Source organism: Lampetra planeri, chromosome 4 (genome assembly GCF_965212315.1).
Source record: "Lampetra planeri chromosome 4, kcLamPlan1.2.h2, whole genome shotgun sequence".
NCBI classification, from domain to species: domain Eukaryota; kingdom Metazoa; phylum Chordata; class Hyperoartia; order Petromyzontiformes; family Petromyzontidae; genus Lampetra; species Lampetra planeri.
The window spans coordinates 8,602,281-8,619,378 of NC_136110.1; the positions used below are offsets into that span (position 1 = coordinate 8,602,281).

General features: G+C 42.6%; 1 protein-coding gene across 2 annotated transcripts in view; it reads left to right on the forward strand.

Moving 5' to 3' along the window:
- Positions 1 to 17,098, forward strand: part of MARCHF5 (membrane associated ring-CH-type finger 5) — a 187,117-nt gene that overhangs the window by 26,461 nt on the left and 143,558 nt on the right. Inside the window, exon 2 of one of the 2 annotated variants that reach the window (XM_078593207.1) lies at positions 4,864 to 4,953. The exons of the other annotated variant lie outside the window; for it this stretch is intronic. Within the exon in view, the coding sequence (XP_078449333.1) occupies positions 4,864 to 4,953 (90 nt within the window). The remainder of the gene's footprint in view (positions 1 to 4,863; positions 4,954 to 17,098) is intronic. 2 annotated transcript variants of the gene reach the window in all.

Here is a 17,098-nt window from a genome sequence, read left to right on the forward strand (position 1 = left end):
GGTCAGTGTTGAAAGAGAGTATGAAGGGTCAGTGTTGCTTCGTACATTAACAAAGACGCGAACGTTATTTCTACTTATAACCGTATCGTAACAAGAGCCTGTTTGCTAGGCATTGATTGGTCCTAACACATCAATTGGCCTCTGCTATTTAGTCTCAACACATTGGATTACAACAAACCCTGTGTTATATTTTAAAAAGGCCAAACATGTTGCATCTGACTTGTGCTTACGCAAGTTGATTTTTTGTTTTAGTTGGATTGAGCGGGAGATGACTGCGTGTTTTTGGAAGGCGTTGTGGGCTCGTCCAGCCATTCCGAGCTCTCAGAAGACACATCTTGAGCTGAATTCGATCGAATCGTTTGCGTATTGATTGCACAGCATCAGCTGATGCATTCTTCCATGGTGCATTGCAAGGTCATGTGAGTTTCCTGTGAACACGCGGTGCTATGTTTAGATTTAATGGGATCGCAAAAAATAAAAATACAGAAAGGACGAAACGGTCTGTTTTAGTCGCCACAATACAGCTTATTTAAGCCGCCATTGGTGATTGTTGTTTACAAGAATAATCCTTTCTGCTCCAGTTAAAGAAGGGTTACATGCCGTGTCCAAGCAGGTTTTTAACATGTCCTCTTATCAAAAAAAAAATCAAGGTCTGCAGTACTTGCCCAGACTAAGTTAATACGCCTCCTTCACGCTTCTATTCCGTCCCATAAATCATAAAAGTATTGTTTACACATCACATCATGCCATGTCTAAAATAAGAGGGTCCTTGCATATGAACACCTGGCAGTTTACCAACATTGGTTCAAGCAAGACTGATTCTGCTGATGAGACACGATATGTCGAAACCGGTCCAAAGTTGACTTGTGTTGACCAATATGTTGCCGAATTTGCACACTTCCAGAAGACCCTGTGGCTAATTGGCTGTGCAATTTTTTCGTACGTGAAGGGGACAGAAGCACGATGGGAGTGAATTGTCTGCTTATATATTTCGTTACTTGCATTCTACACAACGACGCGAAGTATCACTTTGTGTCACAAAACTACATGAGGCATTTAAAAGCAGTTGCCACACACGCGTGTTAAATTGGACGGATAATATTGCGCGTAAATACACGATCGTTAAAATTGCCGGTATCGGTATAACCTCATTGTAGCTATAAGGGACTCGATTGGTTGTGTCCATGCTCCCATTAACAAAAGCCAGCCCCGCCCATCACCAGTGCTTCATTGAAAGAGGCGACTTACGTTTGGCACATTTTCATCACACGTGCATTGTGTGTCGGGCAGATACCATCTGACATGGGTTCAATTTCCAAAACAAAACCCGGGCGGATCAGACCGCCCTTTATTCTCTCTCACGTTTTGTATAAACTCAAGAACTTTGCCAGTAAGGCTTGTGTTTCATATTTGTTCTCTCCCGCCCGGTCAAGTATACAATGCGTATTCAAATGGGCATAGCAACAAAGCCAGCACGTGGTGCAATGGCGCTTTATCCCATGCCTCCTACCGGTACCCCGTATTTATGATCCCATTAATTTGTAGCTGTGGAAAAAAAATGCAACCTGGGCGCAGTTTTGCCAGAGCGCAGAAAGCAGGTTGATGTATGGGCCTGGAGAAAGTAAAATTTTCCTTTCCCATCTAAATATATTCTCCTTTTATTCCCAGCAACAAAGTCATGCACAATAGTTTAGTTTTTTATACCTTTCTCACAGTGACCGTAAATTTTCGATCACGTATGAATAATTATAAGTCACACAGTATTTGTTCGTGACTTCGATATTTTGTAGCTAATGCAACTGTCACGAAGCGTTTTTCCACACCACCAGACTCGTGTTGTTGTCTGTGTATTGACTTCATTGTAACTATAAAAATTCACAACCCTTTGTCAATCTACTGATGGATAAAGGCCTCGCCCATGCCCTGTTGGTCATTGGGATTGTTTGACTAAAGTAAACCATCGTGGCCAGTATGGACGTGGAAGAGGAACTGGTTCAGTTCAGATATCATTCACCGCTGATGTCAGTCATGAGTGTGAATTAAATTCAGGTCGCCGGGTTCATAGGGCGCCGTTATTCTACCGCTGCACCCCATTGCCTTAATTAAGTCGCACTATTAGTAAATCCGTCGTCTCGGATGATGTTGTTTTGCTGGTTAAATGACAGGCGTTTTTTGTTGTGATTTCATATGGAACACGGCTTTTAGATTAATCTGTCTAGACTTGTTTGTGGGACGCTGATGAGGGCGATGCTGACCCAGTTGTAAGCCAAGGCGGCAGCAGCGTGGGACACCATGCTCAGTGTTGCTGGAACATGGTGGGTGCTTGTGGTTATTGTACGAGAAGTTTTTATTGACTTAAATATAAAGATGTTGTGGGGATAAAACGTAGTAAACCACCTTTCAAAATGGGAGCTTTTTATTGTGTTGGAGCTTGCGCAGAGCTCCACGCAGTAAACACAATTATATCCGCGTGATATTTGTGCCATTGAAACGGCCCTGATTAGGTCATCTAAGTTGTCCCGTTTTTATAATGGAAATTGTACACACACCCATGGATGGGTTGAAGAGTAATGGTGGAATGATGCATTGATGAATCCATTAATATCGATTTTTAAGTGCACGATACACGCGCCAAAACGTGTGTCAAAATCAATATCTTTCGTTTTGTGTCATCATCATGATCGGCCAATCAACTGCTGGCCTCCACAAGTCATTGCAATCTCTTACGATCCTGCCATGTAGCACTCTGTTTCCGCTGTTGTATTTAATGGGTTCGCGTTACCCCTGCAGCTACCGTTTACCGTATTGGTAAAATTATTGATTCTTGAATGGCGTCGTGATCCCGAATCGACCGGGGAGAATGGTTCCATACCTTTTGTACAGTATGAAATGGGCAATAATTAACAATTCATTGCTCCTGAACAATTCACTTTTGAATAAAGTTTTGTTCACATGTGATCCAGCATGCTGGAGAAAGGGTAAGTGGATCGCACTGAGATCATGGGAGTGAGCCACCTGCCCGCAGTCCAAAACGGTGATTGTAGAAGGTAGTACACGGAAGGTTATTGAATTGTGTTTTTGTTCTCCACACTTGCCTCTTGTTTGTTTCCGCGTACTCAAGTTACTTTTTGTGTTATATCCAAAACAATGAAACGAGAACTGGCCAAATGTGCCAAGCAAGGCTCTACTGGAAAACATTTTAGAGCCTAATTTTTTACCTTTCTGTATATGTGCAGAACATTGTTTTATCATCCTATTAAATTATTTGTTATGCCTCGCGATGCCCTGCTGTTTTATTCTGTTCTCTAGATTGCGCATCTTTAGCGGCAGTTCTCACATCGTATATAAATTCCCTTCCACGGTTGATCTCAAAGTCACTTCCTACCCTTGACTTGTTGTGAATGTGTGTAATGAAGGTGTAGGGGTCAGGAGCAACGGGTTGCAGGAGGTGGCGCGATGACTTGGAAGCTCCAGCTGGCAACATTGACATGGCCTAGCGTGGTGGCGCATTCGCAGACGCTTCACGGTTCAAATCCAATCGCCGCTGTGATGAATGCTGCAGGTGTAATGCTATAATAATACACGCCGCCTGCTTAAACAGCGCACGTTTAAAGATCCCCCCGACGTCATTCCAAAGAGTGGGGGCCTCTGTGTGCGCCAGCGTCAGGGGTCAAATTTGCCAAATTAGAAAATTACAACCGCAAATTACTCAATCGGGAAGCACCCATAGCAATCATCACCGCCTCATGGCAGAAAAATGAGACTATCCTCGTCCCGATCTCTTGAGCTTCTCACCTGGTTAAGCAAAGTAAACTGTGAACTCGAAGGTGTTTGAAAATAGAGGCTGTTGTGCCACCCTGCCCTTGAAGACGTACACCAGCCCTGTTGTACTTGTTACAAAAATAAGGGGGAGTGGGTTGGGGTAGGCTTGAAATGTATAAACGCACGCACCACGGCAATGACTTTGGTTGGTGTGACGGTCACATTTGCTTAAGACCTCAGCCGTATTCTTTCAGTGACGTTGCCAAGCGAACGAAACCCGGACACGTTTCCAGGATACTTGTGGGGCCGCCTCCTGTATGACCGGCAGTGGCAAATGAGTCGCTGTGTCATCTCTTCTCAAAGAGGAGGAAAGAAATGAATTGCATGCGTGTTGTTGTTGTTGATACGTGTGTTTATATGTGGCCGTGTATATGAATTGGATGTAAATAAGGTCAATTTAATCACGTTGTGCTAAGTTTGACTCCTGGTTGGTACACGTCAGGGGCGAGTGATATGGCCCTACCCCTGGGTAAACTCTGTATTCAATTGGTTACCTGGTTCTACGTTAGGATTGTTACTGGGAGACAATGGGAGCCAGGCATGGTGGTGTTGGCTTTATCACACAAATGTGTGCCATGCCAGCCATAATAGAAACCCACTGACAGCACTTTCCCCTACAGTCCGTAAAGCTTAACTGGTCATGTTTGCACACTGCACACAGTATGTATAAACACCCACAAAGATTCCGTCTTGAGATTTAAACCCGTGGTGTATACACAGTTGGGACAAGTGCTGTTTGCGAGCGCCTATGAAGACTGGGCACAGTGCATGAGCAGAGGGTTCGAGTCACCAACGCGCACCATCTCAGTTTATCCACCACCCGTCTTCCCAGCGATGATGATGATGTTGACACCGCTGTACTTCAGGCTGGGTTGACCTCGGGGGAGGCCCAGGTCACCGTTTGTGACGCACCCACCATTTGCTGCAACGCACAGAATTCCGGCGAGGCTCATTACGGGCAACGCCTAATGCCTGCGTCCAGGGGTTGAGAAAATGACGCCCATTACCCACCTGTGCACGACACTTTTTTTGTTATTGCAGGTTGCGTCTCTTCAGGTGGCGGGATAGATCTTGCCCTCCTGTTGGACATCACGGGTCTACTCTACTCATAACTTACGGCTGGTTGGAGGGGTGGGGGAAATCGTTAAATTCTTCTGCACACAATGCTTTTGTCGTAGCGATAGCAAAACTCTGTCCGTTTTTAGGGGGGTTCCCGATGAAAGGGGAATTAGGGATACGGAGACAAAAGCTTCCCCTTAATCACGTGTCGGTTTTACAAGGATCCGCCGCTGTATGACTAATATCAAAACATTACAAGGGATGGAACACACATTTCCAGGAATTCATTGCGTCTGCCATGTAAGCACACACACACACGCATACGTTTCCAAATTAAATACACATTTACAGCGTGCGTAGAGACAGGGACTTTCCACAATGAAGATGTGGGACCGGGGGTGGACTGTGTTTAGGTCAACTCGGCTACAAAATGAGTGCCTGGTGCGGTGTTTAAAGATCGCCACTGGGGAGACAAAGGCGTCTGGGCGTGGTGCTGGCCACCCACCCCCCCGCGTGCTGTTCTGGCTCTTCATAGGTGCTCGCTAACAGCACTTGCCCCAACACTCTTTTACAGGCTATAAGGAAGGGGGGGGGGGGTCTTTAAAAAAACACCGACATCTATTTACTTGATTTGTAGCTTTCGTGACTGCAGGAATTACTCTTTGGTTCTTTCGGTAAAGTCACGTAGAAAGAAAATAAATTAAATAATAGAATACGACTCTTCGATTGCAACACAAGCAATCGTCATCAGGTAGAACTGTGTCTCTGTGTTGTCTCTCTCTGCTTGTGTGTCTGTCTGTGTGTCTATGTTGTGTGTCTCTCTCTGTGTGTCTCTGTGTTGTCTCTCTCTCTGCATCTGTGTCTGTCTGTGTGTGTCTGTTGTGTGTCTCTCTCTGTCTCTGTGTTGTCTCTCTCTGCTTGTGTGTCTGTCTGTGTGTCTATGTTGTGTCTCTCTGTGTGTCTCTGTGTTGTCTCTCTCTCTGCTTGTGTGTCTGTCTGTGTGTCCTCGTGTCTGTGTTTTGTCTCTCTCAAATTTAGTTCTACCCGATGACGACTGCTTGTGTTGCAATCGAAACCGTCGTATTCTATTATTTAATTTATTTTCTTTCTACGTGACTTTACCGAAAGAACCAAAGAGTAATCTCTTCACTTGTTTGAACATATTTAAAACGTGCGCTCAGACGCGAAGACCCGGGCGGAGGATCCGCATGCCCCCGCCGGACTGTCCACAGGGCTGGTCCAGTCCGTGCAGATTTCGGGGCTTGGCAACTGACCACGGATGGTGGTGATTGGCCCACTTTCACCGTGTCCGGGGTCGCACGGCCAGTAAGCAAGTCAGTGGGTTGCGAGACCGGCGCTGACCACGCCTCGAGGCCCTCATGTCGTCGCCTGCTCCCCACCACCACCACAATAACAACTTGTTGACACGAGCACGCAACTTCTGCCGTCCATCATCATGTCCGGGTTGTGGGCCGTTTGCAGGGCGAGCCCACCGCTGTTTTTCAGATGAAGCCACGCCGCGTGCGGTGGGTTAAACTGACCAGAAATTGTGGCTTACTATCCATTACTGCTATTAATGTGATCCACCCGATGCAATGTTTGCAGATCTACGTGAAGTAATACAATAAATCGGCAGACATGAATACGCAGTCCTTCACATATTTGGCCCTTCACACATTTTATTTTACACATCCCATCGGATCGGCCTTGTGGCAGCACGTACATTCTGCAGCATTGGTTCCACACAATCAAGCTAGTTTTCTGATCCGTGTGGGTTTTTGGAATGATGGTTAAACTCTCGTTTTTGAGCACTTCCATTTTCTCCCACGTGCAACGTCCGTTGAATAAATTGTAACTCTCATCAAATAGGCAACGTCAAGTAGATATTCAGTTTGCTTTCATATCGTTTCATATTTAGATTACAGAGATAAAAGGCAATGGATGCGGGTGCAGTCACTGCACTATGTGCAGTCACCGTATACATTTGGACCCCTCTTATCCGGGTTGATGTGAGAGTCGCTCTTGGTGGATTCTATTATCTGCATTCATCCATTAATCGATATAGTGTAGGATGAATTTAGTACTCGCGACGACTTCATCATGTTGCAACAACAGCTTGACAATGATGACAATCATCAACTATCATAATTATCATCATCAGCAGCAACTCGAATAGCTGCAAATAGCATGATCATCAATCATCATGATCAGCTGCAGCAGTGGTGGTGGTAGTCCCCGTGGTAGTATTGACCAGAATTGCGAGTGTAAGGTGTGGCCGATGTAATCCGTTGCACTCGGCTGGCCGAGCCCTATGGGCCCCCCTTTATTACCTCACGCCAGGGTTCACAGAACCCCCAAGATTCCACGATTATTCATGATGGTGACCAACACGCTGCGATCATATAAACAAAACTATTTTTTTGATTTTACCAGATAAGGCCCACTGAGCTATAATAGGTCTTTTTCAGAAGCGACCTGGCCACAAATGATAGCTCAACAAAGTCGCTATCACGTGGAAATGTATAGCAGCCAAATACTCAAAACGCACGTTGATTTCAAATGTGGAGGGGAAAAAACTGGAAAAGTCGGAGATAAATCCACCCGACTTCGGGGAGAACACGCAAACTCCATATATACAGGTGTCGGGATCGAACCCACAACCTCCTGTATACCAGGCGAGGTAGTTCACATCTTGCGACCATGGTGCCACCATGTACATTAGAACAGAGTATGTCGTGAGCACTTATGAAAACTAGATTTAACTTAAGTACTAAAATATATTTTCCGCTGATCGCACAATCTCGATTGGAAGCGTATTCGATTCCAAGAGCGAAATCGCCATTCAAGGTTCGATTAGGAATCGTGAGTTTTAATCGATAGACACACCAAATTAGACAGCTTAAAACGCATCACATGAAGGCATATTTGTGGATTCTCGCGTTCATTTTAATAGTGCACTCACAATTTTCTGTATTGGCATGGATGAGATAAACCACGGAGTATGCAATATGGAATTTGCTCAACATCCCAGCACGACATCCTCCGGAAAAAAACTGCTGACACTCATTATGATGCTTTCTAGATTAAAGAAGCAGTCGTTACATTGAAAGTAAAATTGTATTATAATTAACCAAACTCATAAGACGTTTTTAATTTTCCATGAGATTTTTTGTTTTGACAAATTTAGTCGAGAAAAACAAATCCTCCAAACAATTGGGATATTAACGGAGTGTAATGTGTCATTGTTTAAAAAATGCAAGCGGGAAATGGTGAAAGCCCCAACAATGCATGCAAGCCAGAAACGCGTAACGAAGAGTTTGACAATGACAATGATTCACGGTGGGGTTGTTTTTTTTATAGCTCAAACGAGCATTGAGATGGTGCTCATCCCTACCTCATTTACAGCCCCTCAGCCTGTGAAAGAAATTCCACTTTCATATGGCAAGGGCAAGTCTATTCATATTGACCCCCTCACACACTAATTTTTAGGCTGAGTCAACCCCCAACCAGGCTTTAACCACTAAGCCGCCAGGCCGCTTACGTTATTACTCTGCACTCACTTATGGGTCACGCTTCGACATATCGTATATTGCTATTATTACTACTAAACTTAAGCCTCCATGACTCTTGTTCAGGAGGGTTCTGTCAAGTTTTCACAGTAGGGGGTGATGATTGCTACGTACAGTATGTTAAAATTGAATCATTTGTGGGGTAATTTGTTAAATTTGGCAAATTTGGACCACCAGCACGTTGAATTTCCTGCTCTTACAACATCACGGGACCTGTAACATTCGCTGTGAATCAAACGGCGTGTAGAATTTTGAAGGTTAATACACCCGCAGTATTAATCGGGGCAGCTGCTGGATTCGAACTGTGAACCTCCACAACAAGAGCCAAACTAAAACTAAACTTTTTTTTATTTTACCAGGTAGAGCTCGCTGAGTGACATCGCGCTTTTTCAGAAGCGAAGTGGCCACAAATAATAGCTCACCAAAGTGGCTTATCATGTGGAAGTTTAAAGCAATCCGTCGATTAGCCGAGGTATGCCTAGCTCTGCGATCTACATTTACTTGCAAATTCCATCTCTAGCTCCGCCCACTTACCCTTGGGTTTTACCCACCTCAAACCTTTATAACCTTTGACTGCAGGAGCTCTCACGCTACATTTCTTTCTGCCTCAGCAGTCCGCCTGCTGTATTGTTTCACCTGAAGATGATTGCTTGTGTTGCGATCGAAACGTCGTGATCTATTATTTATTTTTCTATCTACGTGACTTTACCGAAAGAACCAAAGAGTATGAATTCTTGCAGTCACGAAGGCTTCAAATCAAGAATGTTTAACAAATTCCCCCCAAAAAACTATTGGTCAAATGCTCGGTGGTGAGTGAATTTACATGTTCCATGGTTCTTTCGGTAAAGTCACGTAGATGGAAAAAAATAATAACAATACATTTCGATTAAAAGCTTTCGTGACTGCAGGGATTCATCTTCTTGGTTCTTTCGGTAAAGTCACGTAGAAGGGAAGTAATAAAATAATAAAAATAAAACATAATAAAATAATTCTCACGACGTTTCGACCACAACGCAAGCAGCCCTTCTACGTGACTTTACCGAAAGAACCAACAAGAATAACAATAAAATTATAAAAATGAAAATACGGTGAATAAAAAGTAATAAATTGACATGGTGACGCGTGAGTGGGAGATTGCTGCAAAGCGGTTACCGCGAGATGGGACGTGGCGACTGTATTTGCTTTTCTCGTTTTCATAGATAAATAGTCACGAGATTGTTTAAATGTCACTGTTGTAATGGATTATGGAAATGAGAGCATAAAATGAAAAGCATGCGGTAGAAATATTTGTTCGATTAACTTTAAACAAATTTTAGCACAAGTGATGGCACATTGATGACTATCAATGTTATTTATTTTATTTTACATTTACACTACTTACTTGGTTTAAGATTTAAACGTGCGTAACCTTTAAATTGTGATTAGCCTCTTCTTTAAATTGGTTCCTGGTAAGGTCACACATTCATCATTAAACTCTTTTAAGTTGGATAACGTGTAAACTTGTAATGCATTGTAATGTAATTTCCATCACGGCGCTCCTCTTCATTGTTGAGGTGTGCCCGCTCGGCCACGTTATTCCACTCGGGGTGTTCTAACGAAGACAGCTCAAAAAAACTGCCGTTACGTCTCGTCAAGAGCTAATCTTATTTTAGACACAATTGTTCAAGCTCACAGCTGGAAAACATTTTTTTTTTAAAGACCGAGCAGTTCCAACGCCTAATAATAGCGGTGTAATTTGCATGGCTGGGCGATTGCTCGGTTTACAGATATACCCAGCATGCCACCGTGGACATGGCTGTTGACTAAGTTATTAATGGCCCCAGCCCCGCACCGTAAATGTATATGCTCTGTTGGACATAATTTAATAACCTGACCTTTTTTTTAATATACCAGAAGTAATTGTTACACGCCGGTGTTTATTCATAAGCTGTATAGGCAGTGTTTTTTTTATATCAAAGATAATGTCGAGTGAATTTGTTAAAAAAAGAAAGTTAATTTTGTAGTTCAAATGGTGATATGTTTTAATACTGCCCTATATTAACGATATGGTGTGCTGAACTTGAAATATAATGACCATAAGTGTTGAGTAAGTAGATGCTGGTCTTACTCAGATAAGTACTTGCCATGAAAATGAATGGATTGGGTATGCGAACAATTACTTGTTATGGACTCCTTGCTTTAGTCAGCCAGCTCGAAAGAGTAATTTTAAAACCTGTATAAAGAGTAAATTGGAAAACAATGATTTATCATTTTTCAGTTGTTAAACCAGTAATTTAATACCGAGCTTTATGGAGGTTATTTGTTTTTAGCCAAGTGCATGGCCTCTGTTTAGGACACTTGCTGTAAATGTTTTTCTATGTGAGTTTGCAAGAATACATAACAATATATTATACGCAATTTCTACTTGCGTTGTGGAATTAATCATTTTAAACTAACGAGCGAAGTATAATTTACGAATTAACTTCAGAAATAACAATACTTGTGCATGGATTACAGGCCCTAAAATACATATTTTTCCGTTTTGTATTCTGCTATATTCTCATGTATGTGGTGCAGTCGATAAGTTATTGCAATGGGATTCCATCGCATGTCACACTGACCTCGTGCAAGGCTTACGTTGAGGCACTAAATCTCTGTCCTTTGTAATGATGGACCGGCGGGTGAGATTGCATGTAGAAAGTAACAAAACACAAATCAGATGAGCCAGGAGGCAAAGAAAGTAATGTTCCCACCAAGGCTATTCATAGTAACATTAAAATATGTTTTCTGAAAATGTTGTATTGGTGAAATAAAGGCTTTGGCATAATGGAGAAGGTCTCAACCATCTTCAGAATATTGTCGCGACCAAAATGAATGGACTGCAGGATGTTGTTGAAGACCTTGGCAAGTTGAAGTTGAATGAGCAGAACAAAAGTTTTATCCGACAGGTTCGCTGAACAAAAGAAAATTATATTTGTATGGACACCGCTCAGACACAGTAGATTCTAAGACAAATATGACATGAAGAGGTGAGCAGGAATAGGTTGGAGTGTTTTTTTTAAACTTGCATTTGTGCGCCACAGAGCAAAGTTGTAATCACTCCAATATTGTCTTCTATGACATGGACCTTGTAGAGATACAAGCTGAGAATTACATTGCACGACATCGGAACATATAGATCCAAGAGCAAATGCATATCGGAAAACATCATGTTGCGTTTAGAAAAACAAGTGGGCTTTGGCAGGACACATCGCGAGAAGACGTGAGATTGTTGACAAAATAAACTAAATTATTTTATTTTGCCAGGTAAAGCCCACTGAGAGCTGTAAGATATTTTTCAAAGGCGACCTGGTCACACATCATAGCTCAACGAAGTGGCTTGTAATATGCGGGAATTTAACAACAGCCAGATAATCTAAACGCATGTTTCTAAAATGTGGAGGGATAAAGCGGAGGACCCGGAGAAAAAAACCACACGACCACCACGGGGAGAAATCGCACGAACCCACGACCTCCTGCGTACCGGGAGAGGGAGATAAGATCTCACCACCGCGGCAACCAAAAGAGAGAAGACGCCTGCGAGGGCGACCACCATGAATATGGAGCAATGAGATCAGCTCGTACGCAAGAGCGAGATGGATTGTGCCATCGCAAGACAATGAGGGGTGGATATGGCAGGGGGAGGCCTCCATCTGGCGGTGGAGAGATCAGAGCTGCTGATAATGATGAAATCTGTGTTACATATCACGGTACATCTAGTAACACATGATGTGTTTATCAGCATGTTGTTCTCCTCTAATCACTATTTTGTTCAGGGAACGTGTTGTATATGACCAGGGATCGGCAACCAAAATAACAAGAAGAGCCATTTTTTTTTTCGAAATCGGTACAACACCCAGTATTTCAAGAGCCGCAATTGCACGTGAATATGGGACGGTGGTCCTTAACAAATAACGTCACTAAACGGTCCTCAAAGAGCCGCATACAGCTCCAGAGCCGCGGGTTGCCGACCCCTGTAACGTGACTTTTGTTTTACGCGATTTTAAGCCTTCAGTTTTACGTTTTTCAAATTTTCCCTTCATTTTAATTGGTTATAATTACTATCAGCTAACTTGACAGGGATAATACTTCTGGCATTTATCTTCATACTTTTATTTCTCCATGCAATTTTCCTATAATACCTTCAGCTGTCACTGTCGGTCTCCACTTACGATTTGTATCCTGTTAATTTCCTTACGTAGTCTTGGTGTCATCTGTCATCAAAGAAATGGGAGACCAGCCGTTGTCACATTTATAGACCTATTTATTGAATGTTTGTGTACATAAATGAAAGATGGTGTACCTCAAAGCACTATTATATTCAAAATGGATTTGAGGAATTACAGGCCCATTCGGGTCTCATCACATGGATGTCAAGTGTTCATGGAAATGATAGAGAACCGAATAATGGTCACTTTCGAGACCAACCAACCACTGGAGCAATCCGGTTTCAAAAAAGGTTTCTCTACCATTGTCCACATACATTCAGTACTATCAATCATATATTAGGGAAAGCAAATAAATGTCAAATACGATATGCCCAGCTTTTCTAGACTTTGAAAAGGCATCTAATTCAGTGGAAACATGTAGTCTTCCAAGCTTTCGGAGACAAAAAGGGCTTATTAAAAATATATAATCCGGGTGGGTGAATGTGGTCACAAATATAAAATATTAAGCTTCACTCTGCGTGGTTTACATTTTCAACTTTCAAATATTCTTTGCAACTTGTACTTTTGCATCAGTGTGTTTGCTGAGCTCAACTTTATAAAATAAACGAGTGGTTATCTGCGGAGAAGGCCTCAACCCCCTAAACGTTTCATTTCATAATCAGCCGTGATCAATCCACAGCTGGATGAACCCTCCTCCAAGTCGCTGCCACCTCTGACAATTCTGCGGTGCAACAATCCATCCAGCAACTGCACTTGAACTGATTTCATCACTCCATCTCCTTGGGGTCATCCTCTCGGACGCGTACCAATCTTTGACTGCTGCCCTGCTATCATTCTTGAGCATCCGTCATCCCTTCGAGTGATGTGTCCTGCCTAATCCCATTTACTTTTCTCAATAGTTGGTGATTTGTCATTCACCTGCGTGTGTTCTCTAATTCATGTGGTCCTCCTCTCTTAATGTAATTCCAAGCTTGCATCTTTCCATGCTTCTTTGCATATTTGTCAGTTTATTTATTTATTAACGACCACGTTTCTGAATAATATGGGTAGTATGCGCTGATGAAAAACTGTCTTCTTTCGGCACTTGGGAATGTTACTTTTAATTGTGTCACATCAAAATACATCGAATCACATTTGGTTTTCAGCAGATGTTTACTATCATCTGAGGATATAGTGCACGTAGCTTCTTGTGCCATGAATATCAACGATTTGCGAGGTGAACGTGCAGCTGTGCCTCCAGATGTACTTATTCACATATTCATGCAGTCGTGAGCAAGATACTGAAAGCCGAGTATGAATTATAGTCTTTATAGCGTGAATCTAGACACGTCTATTTGCAGCTGACTTTGTGCGATGGAGATGGTTATTAGAGCCTTATTTTGGCTGCGCTCATTTTGCATTTCTGAGAATGGATGTCTAAAATTTTTGAGCCGATGCCATTTGATATTGGACTAAATGTTTTTTGAAATGGTGTTGATGTTTTGCAAAACTGAGGTTGCAAAAACATGTTGCTTTAAAGGGACCGTGAGCCATGTTTTATAGGTCAACTAGCGGGAAGTACCCAGTGTTGCCCGGGCAAAAAAGACACAGACACATCGACTTACACACACACAGACATCGACCCACAAACACATCGACTTACACACACACAAATGGACTCAAACACACATCGACTCACACACACATCGACTTACACACATTGACGTACACACACAGCGACTCACACACACACACATCGACTGACACACACATATCGACTCACACATGCACAGAGAAGCCACGCACATCGACTTACACACAGACATATCGACTTACACACAGCGACTCACACACACACACTGACACACACACATGGACTTACACAGACACACACACATGGACTTGCACATCGACTCACACACACATCGACTTACACACACACATCGACTTACACACACGCACATCGACTTACACACACACATCGACTTACACACACATCGACTTACACACACACATCGACTTACACACACACACATCGGCTTACACACACACACATCGACTTACACACACATTGACTTACACATACATAGACTCACACACATCGACTTACACACGCACACACAGCGACTGACACACACACATCGACTTACCCATACATCGACTTACACACACACATCGACACACACACACACGGACAAACACAAACACAGAGACTGTCAGACACACATTAACTCACACACACACACACATCGACACACACACACATCGACACACACACACCACGCACACGCATATATGGACTCACACGCACACATCGACTTACACACATTATTATTTTTATATTTACTAAGTTTTTAAATCATAGTTTTCTATCTACGTGATTTTAGCGAAAGAACCAAGGAAGAGGAGAAATGCACGCGTGTATAAGTAATTAAGAGCGATGACGATCATGTTCCGACATTTTTGTTCAAAAATCTCCCGTGAGCAAAAGCGGTAAATAAATTAAAGTAAACGAATAATAAATGAACTTATCCTACCTGTAACTATGAGCAGATGCGCACCAATTAAGCGTAATTGACGTAACGTCACTACTCAACCCCCGTACTGAGGGGGCAAGTGTAAATATGTTAGAATGAAGACGTAATATCATTCAGTATATTTATTTGTTTGTCCCTGTGCAGTAAGTGATATTGCGTGGCTGCTGATGCCTCAAGAGTACAGAAAAAGGCTCTTCCCCTAAAACGTGGTTTTTGTGAGCAGGACAGTGATATTTAGAAATGTACCTATTTTAAAAGAGAAAACGTGTACATAAGTGTCATTTCCTCACACAAAGACGTGGTCACAAACGCAAAGTTTGTGTGGAATAATATCCATTTTGTACATAACAATTTTAAAGTAGCACAGAGTACTCGGGGAGAAAAATCTTTTACTTAGATTAACTATTTTCAAACATTGGTTAATCCCTATCATTTAATATTAAATAACAGTAATAGTAATGAGTAAACATTAATGGTAATACATGTTTTAAGGGAGCTGTAAATCTGTCTTACCTTATACAGTGTCCACACCGAACGCGTGCGCTCGGAGGCGCAATGTAACACATAAATAACAATAAACAGCACAAAATTCCTAATTAAAGTACTTTAAAGGGGACGGACGCGAAATCGGAATAGCTTCTGGCTCACCACGGGGCTTATGCCGTGCTACCTGGGTATTTAAAAAAAATGTAAACCCCACGGTTCGCAAGCCAAATCCCTCTCAAGTGTCGGCCCCACACAGACAGACAAAAATGCCTTTTCTAGGTAAGAGAAGAAGATTTGTACATGCCAATTTTAAAACAATAAGAATTACTATTATTCTAAGTGATTGCAGTTTTGTGTTGTAATTGTATAAAGTATTAATTCACTGCATTGGGCTCATAGTCCAGCAGTAATTGTGGCAATGAGTTTGGTTCCAGACAAAAACCTTGGAAACATGAAGCAAGTTTCTTTATTCACCATTTCTTCTGCCAAACCTGTGGTAAAAAGATACGCCTGTAAAAAGGTGAGCCAGTTGTTTGATCGTTTGCGGTGTTTGGCAAAGTAAATTGTGGCCTAGAAGAATAAAAGGCAAAAACATCCGTTGAAAGAGGGAAGCTTTCTTCTGTTGTAGATGTCAAAGGTGTGCCTTTCATTGACTTTTTCCTGTCTTTATAAAGACGTCAGTCTTCCTCTGCCTCGAGATCCCACGAATAACAGGGGTGAAGTGTCGAGGGCGGTTGCCCCCCAAGAGAAACAGAAGACCTCGGTCAACTAGATACGCATTTGCATAGGGCCTTCTGGGGTCAAACGGATGCTGCTGCAGCGTAGATTTTCGTGGTTGTGCTGCATAGCCTTCCGATGTGTGTATGCGTTGGACCTCGTGTTTGTGTTGCACGTCCTGGTATTGAGATCTTAACTACCTTACCTGGTTTCCAGGAGGTCATGGCTTTGATCCCGACCCTGAATCCTGTATGTTTGGCGTTTGCGTGTTCTCCCCGTGGTCACGTGGATTTTTCTCCGGGTCCTCATTTAGAAACATCCGTTGGAGTATTTGGCTGATATAAATTTCCACGTGATAAGCCACTTGGTTGAGCTATCATTTGTGGCCAGGTCGCTTCTCAAAAAGCTATATAGCTCAGTGGGCCTTACCTGGTAAAATAAAAATAGTTTTGGTTTTATAGTTTCGCCTGGAGTTTGAAGAAGCTGCTGCCGAGGTAAGGGAAGCGAATCATCGCACGGTGTGCTGAACGACCACACGGCATGATCCAAAAACACACCGGAGTGCCACTTCCCCAGTGATGGTTTGGGAAGTTCGAAGTGGAGGAATCGCAATGTAAAATAAAATCGGAAGGAATACATTGGTTATTTAATTCATTGTGTCTCTTAGATGTTTAATTGTTTAAAAATGTCAAACAGCATGGAAATGTTATTCCTTTAGCTATTGATTTTATTTCGCGTGTAC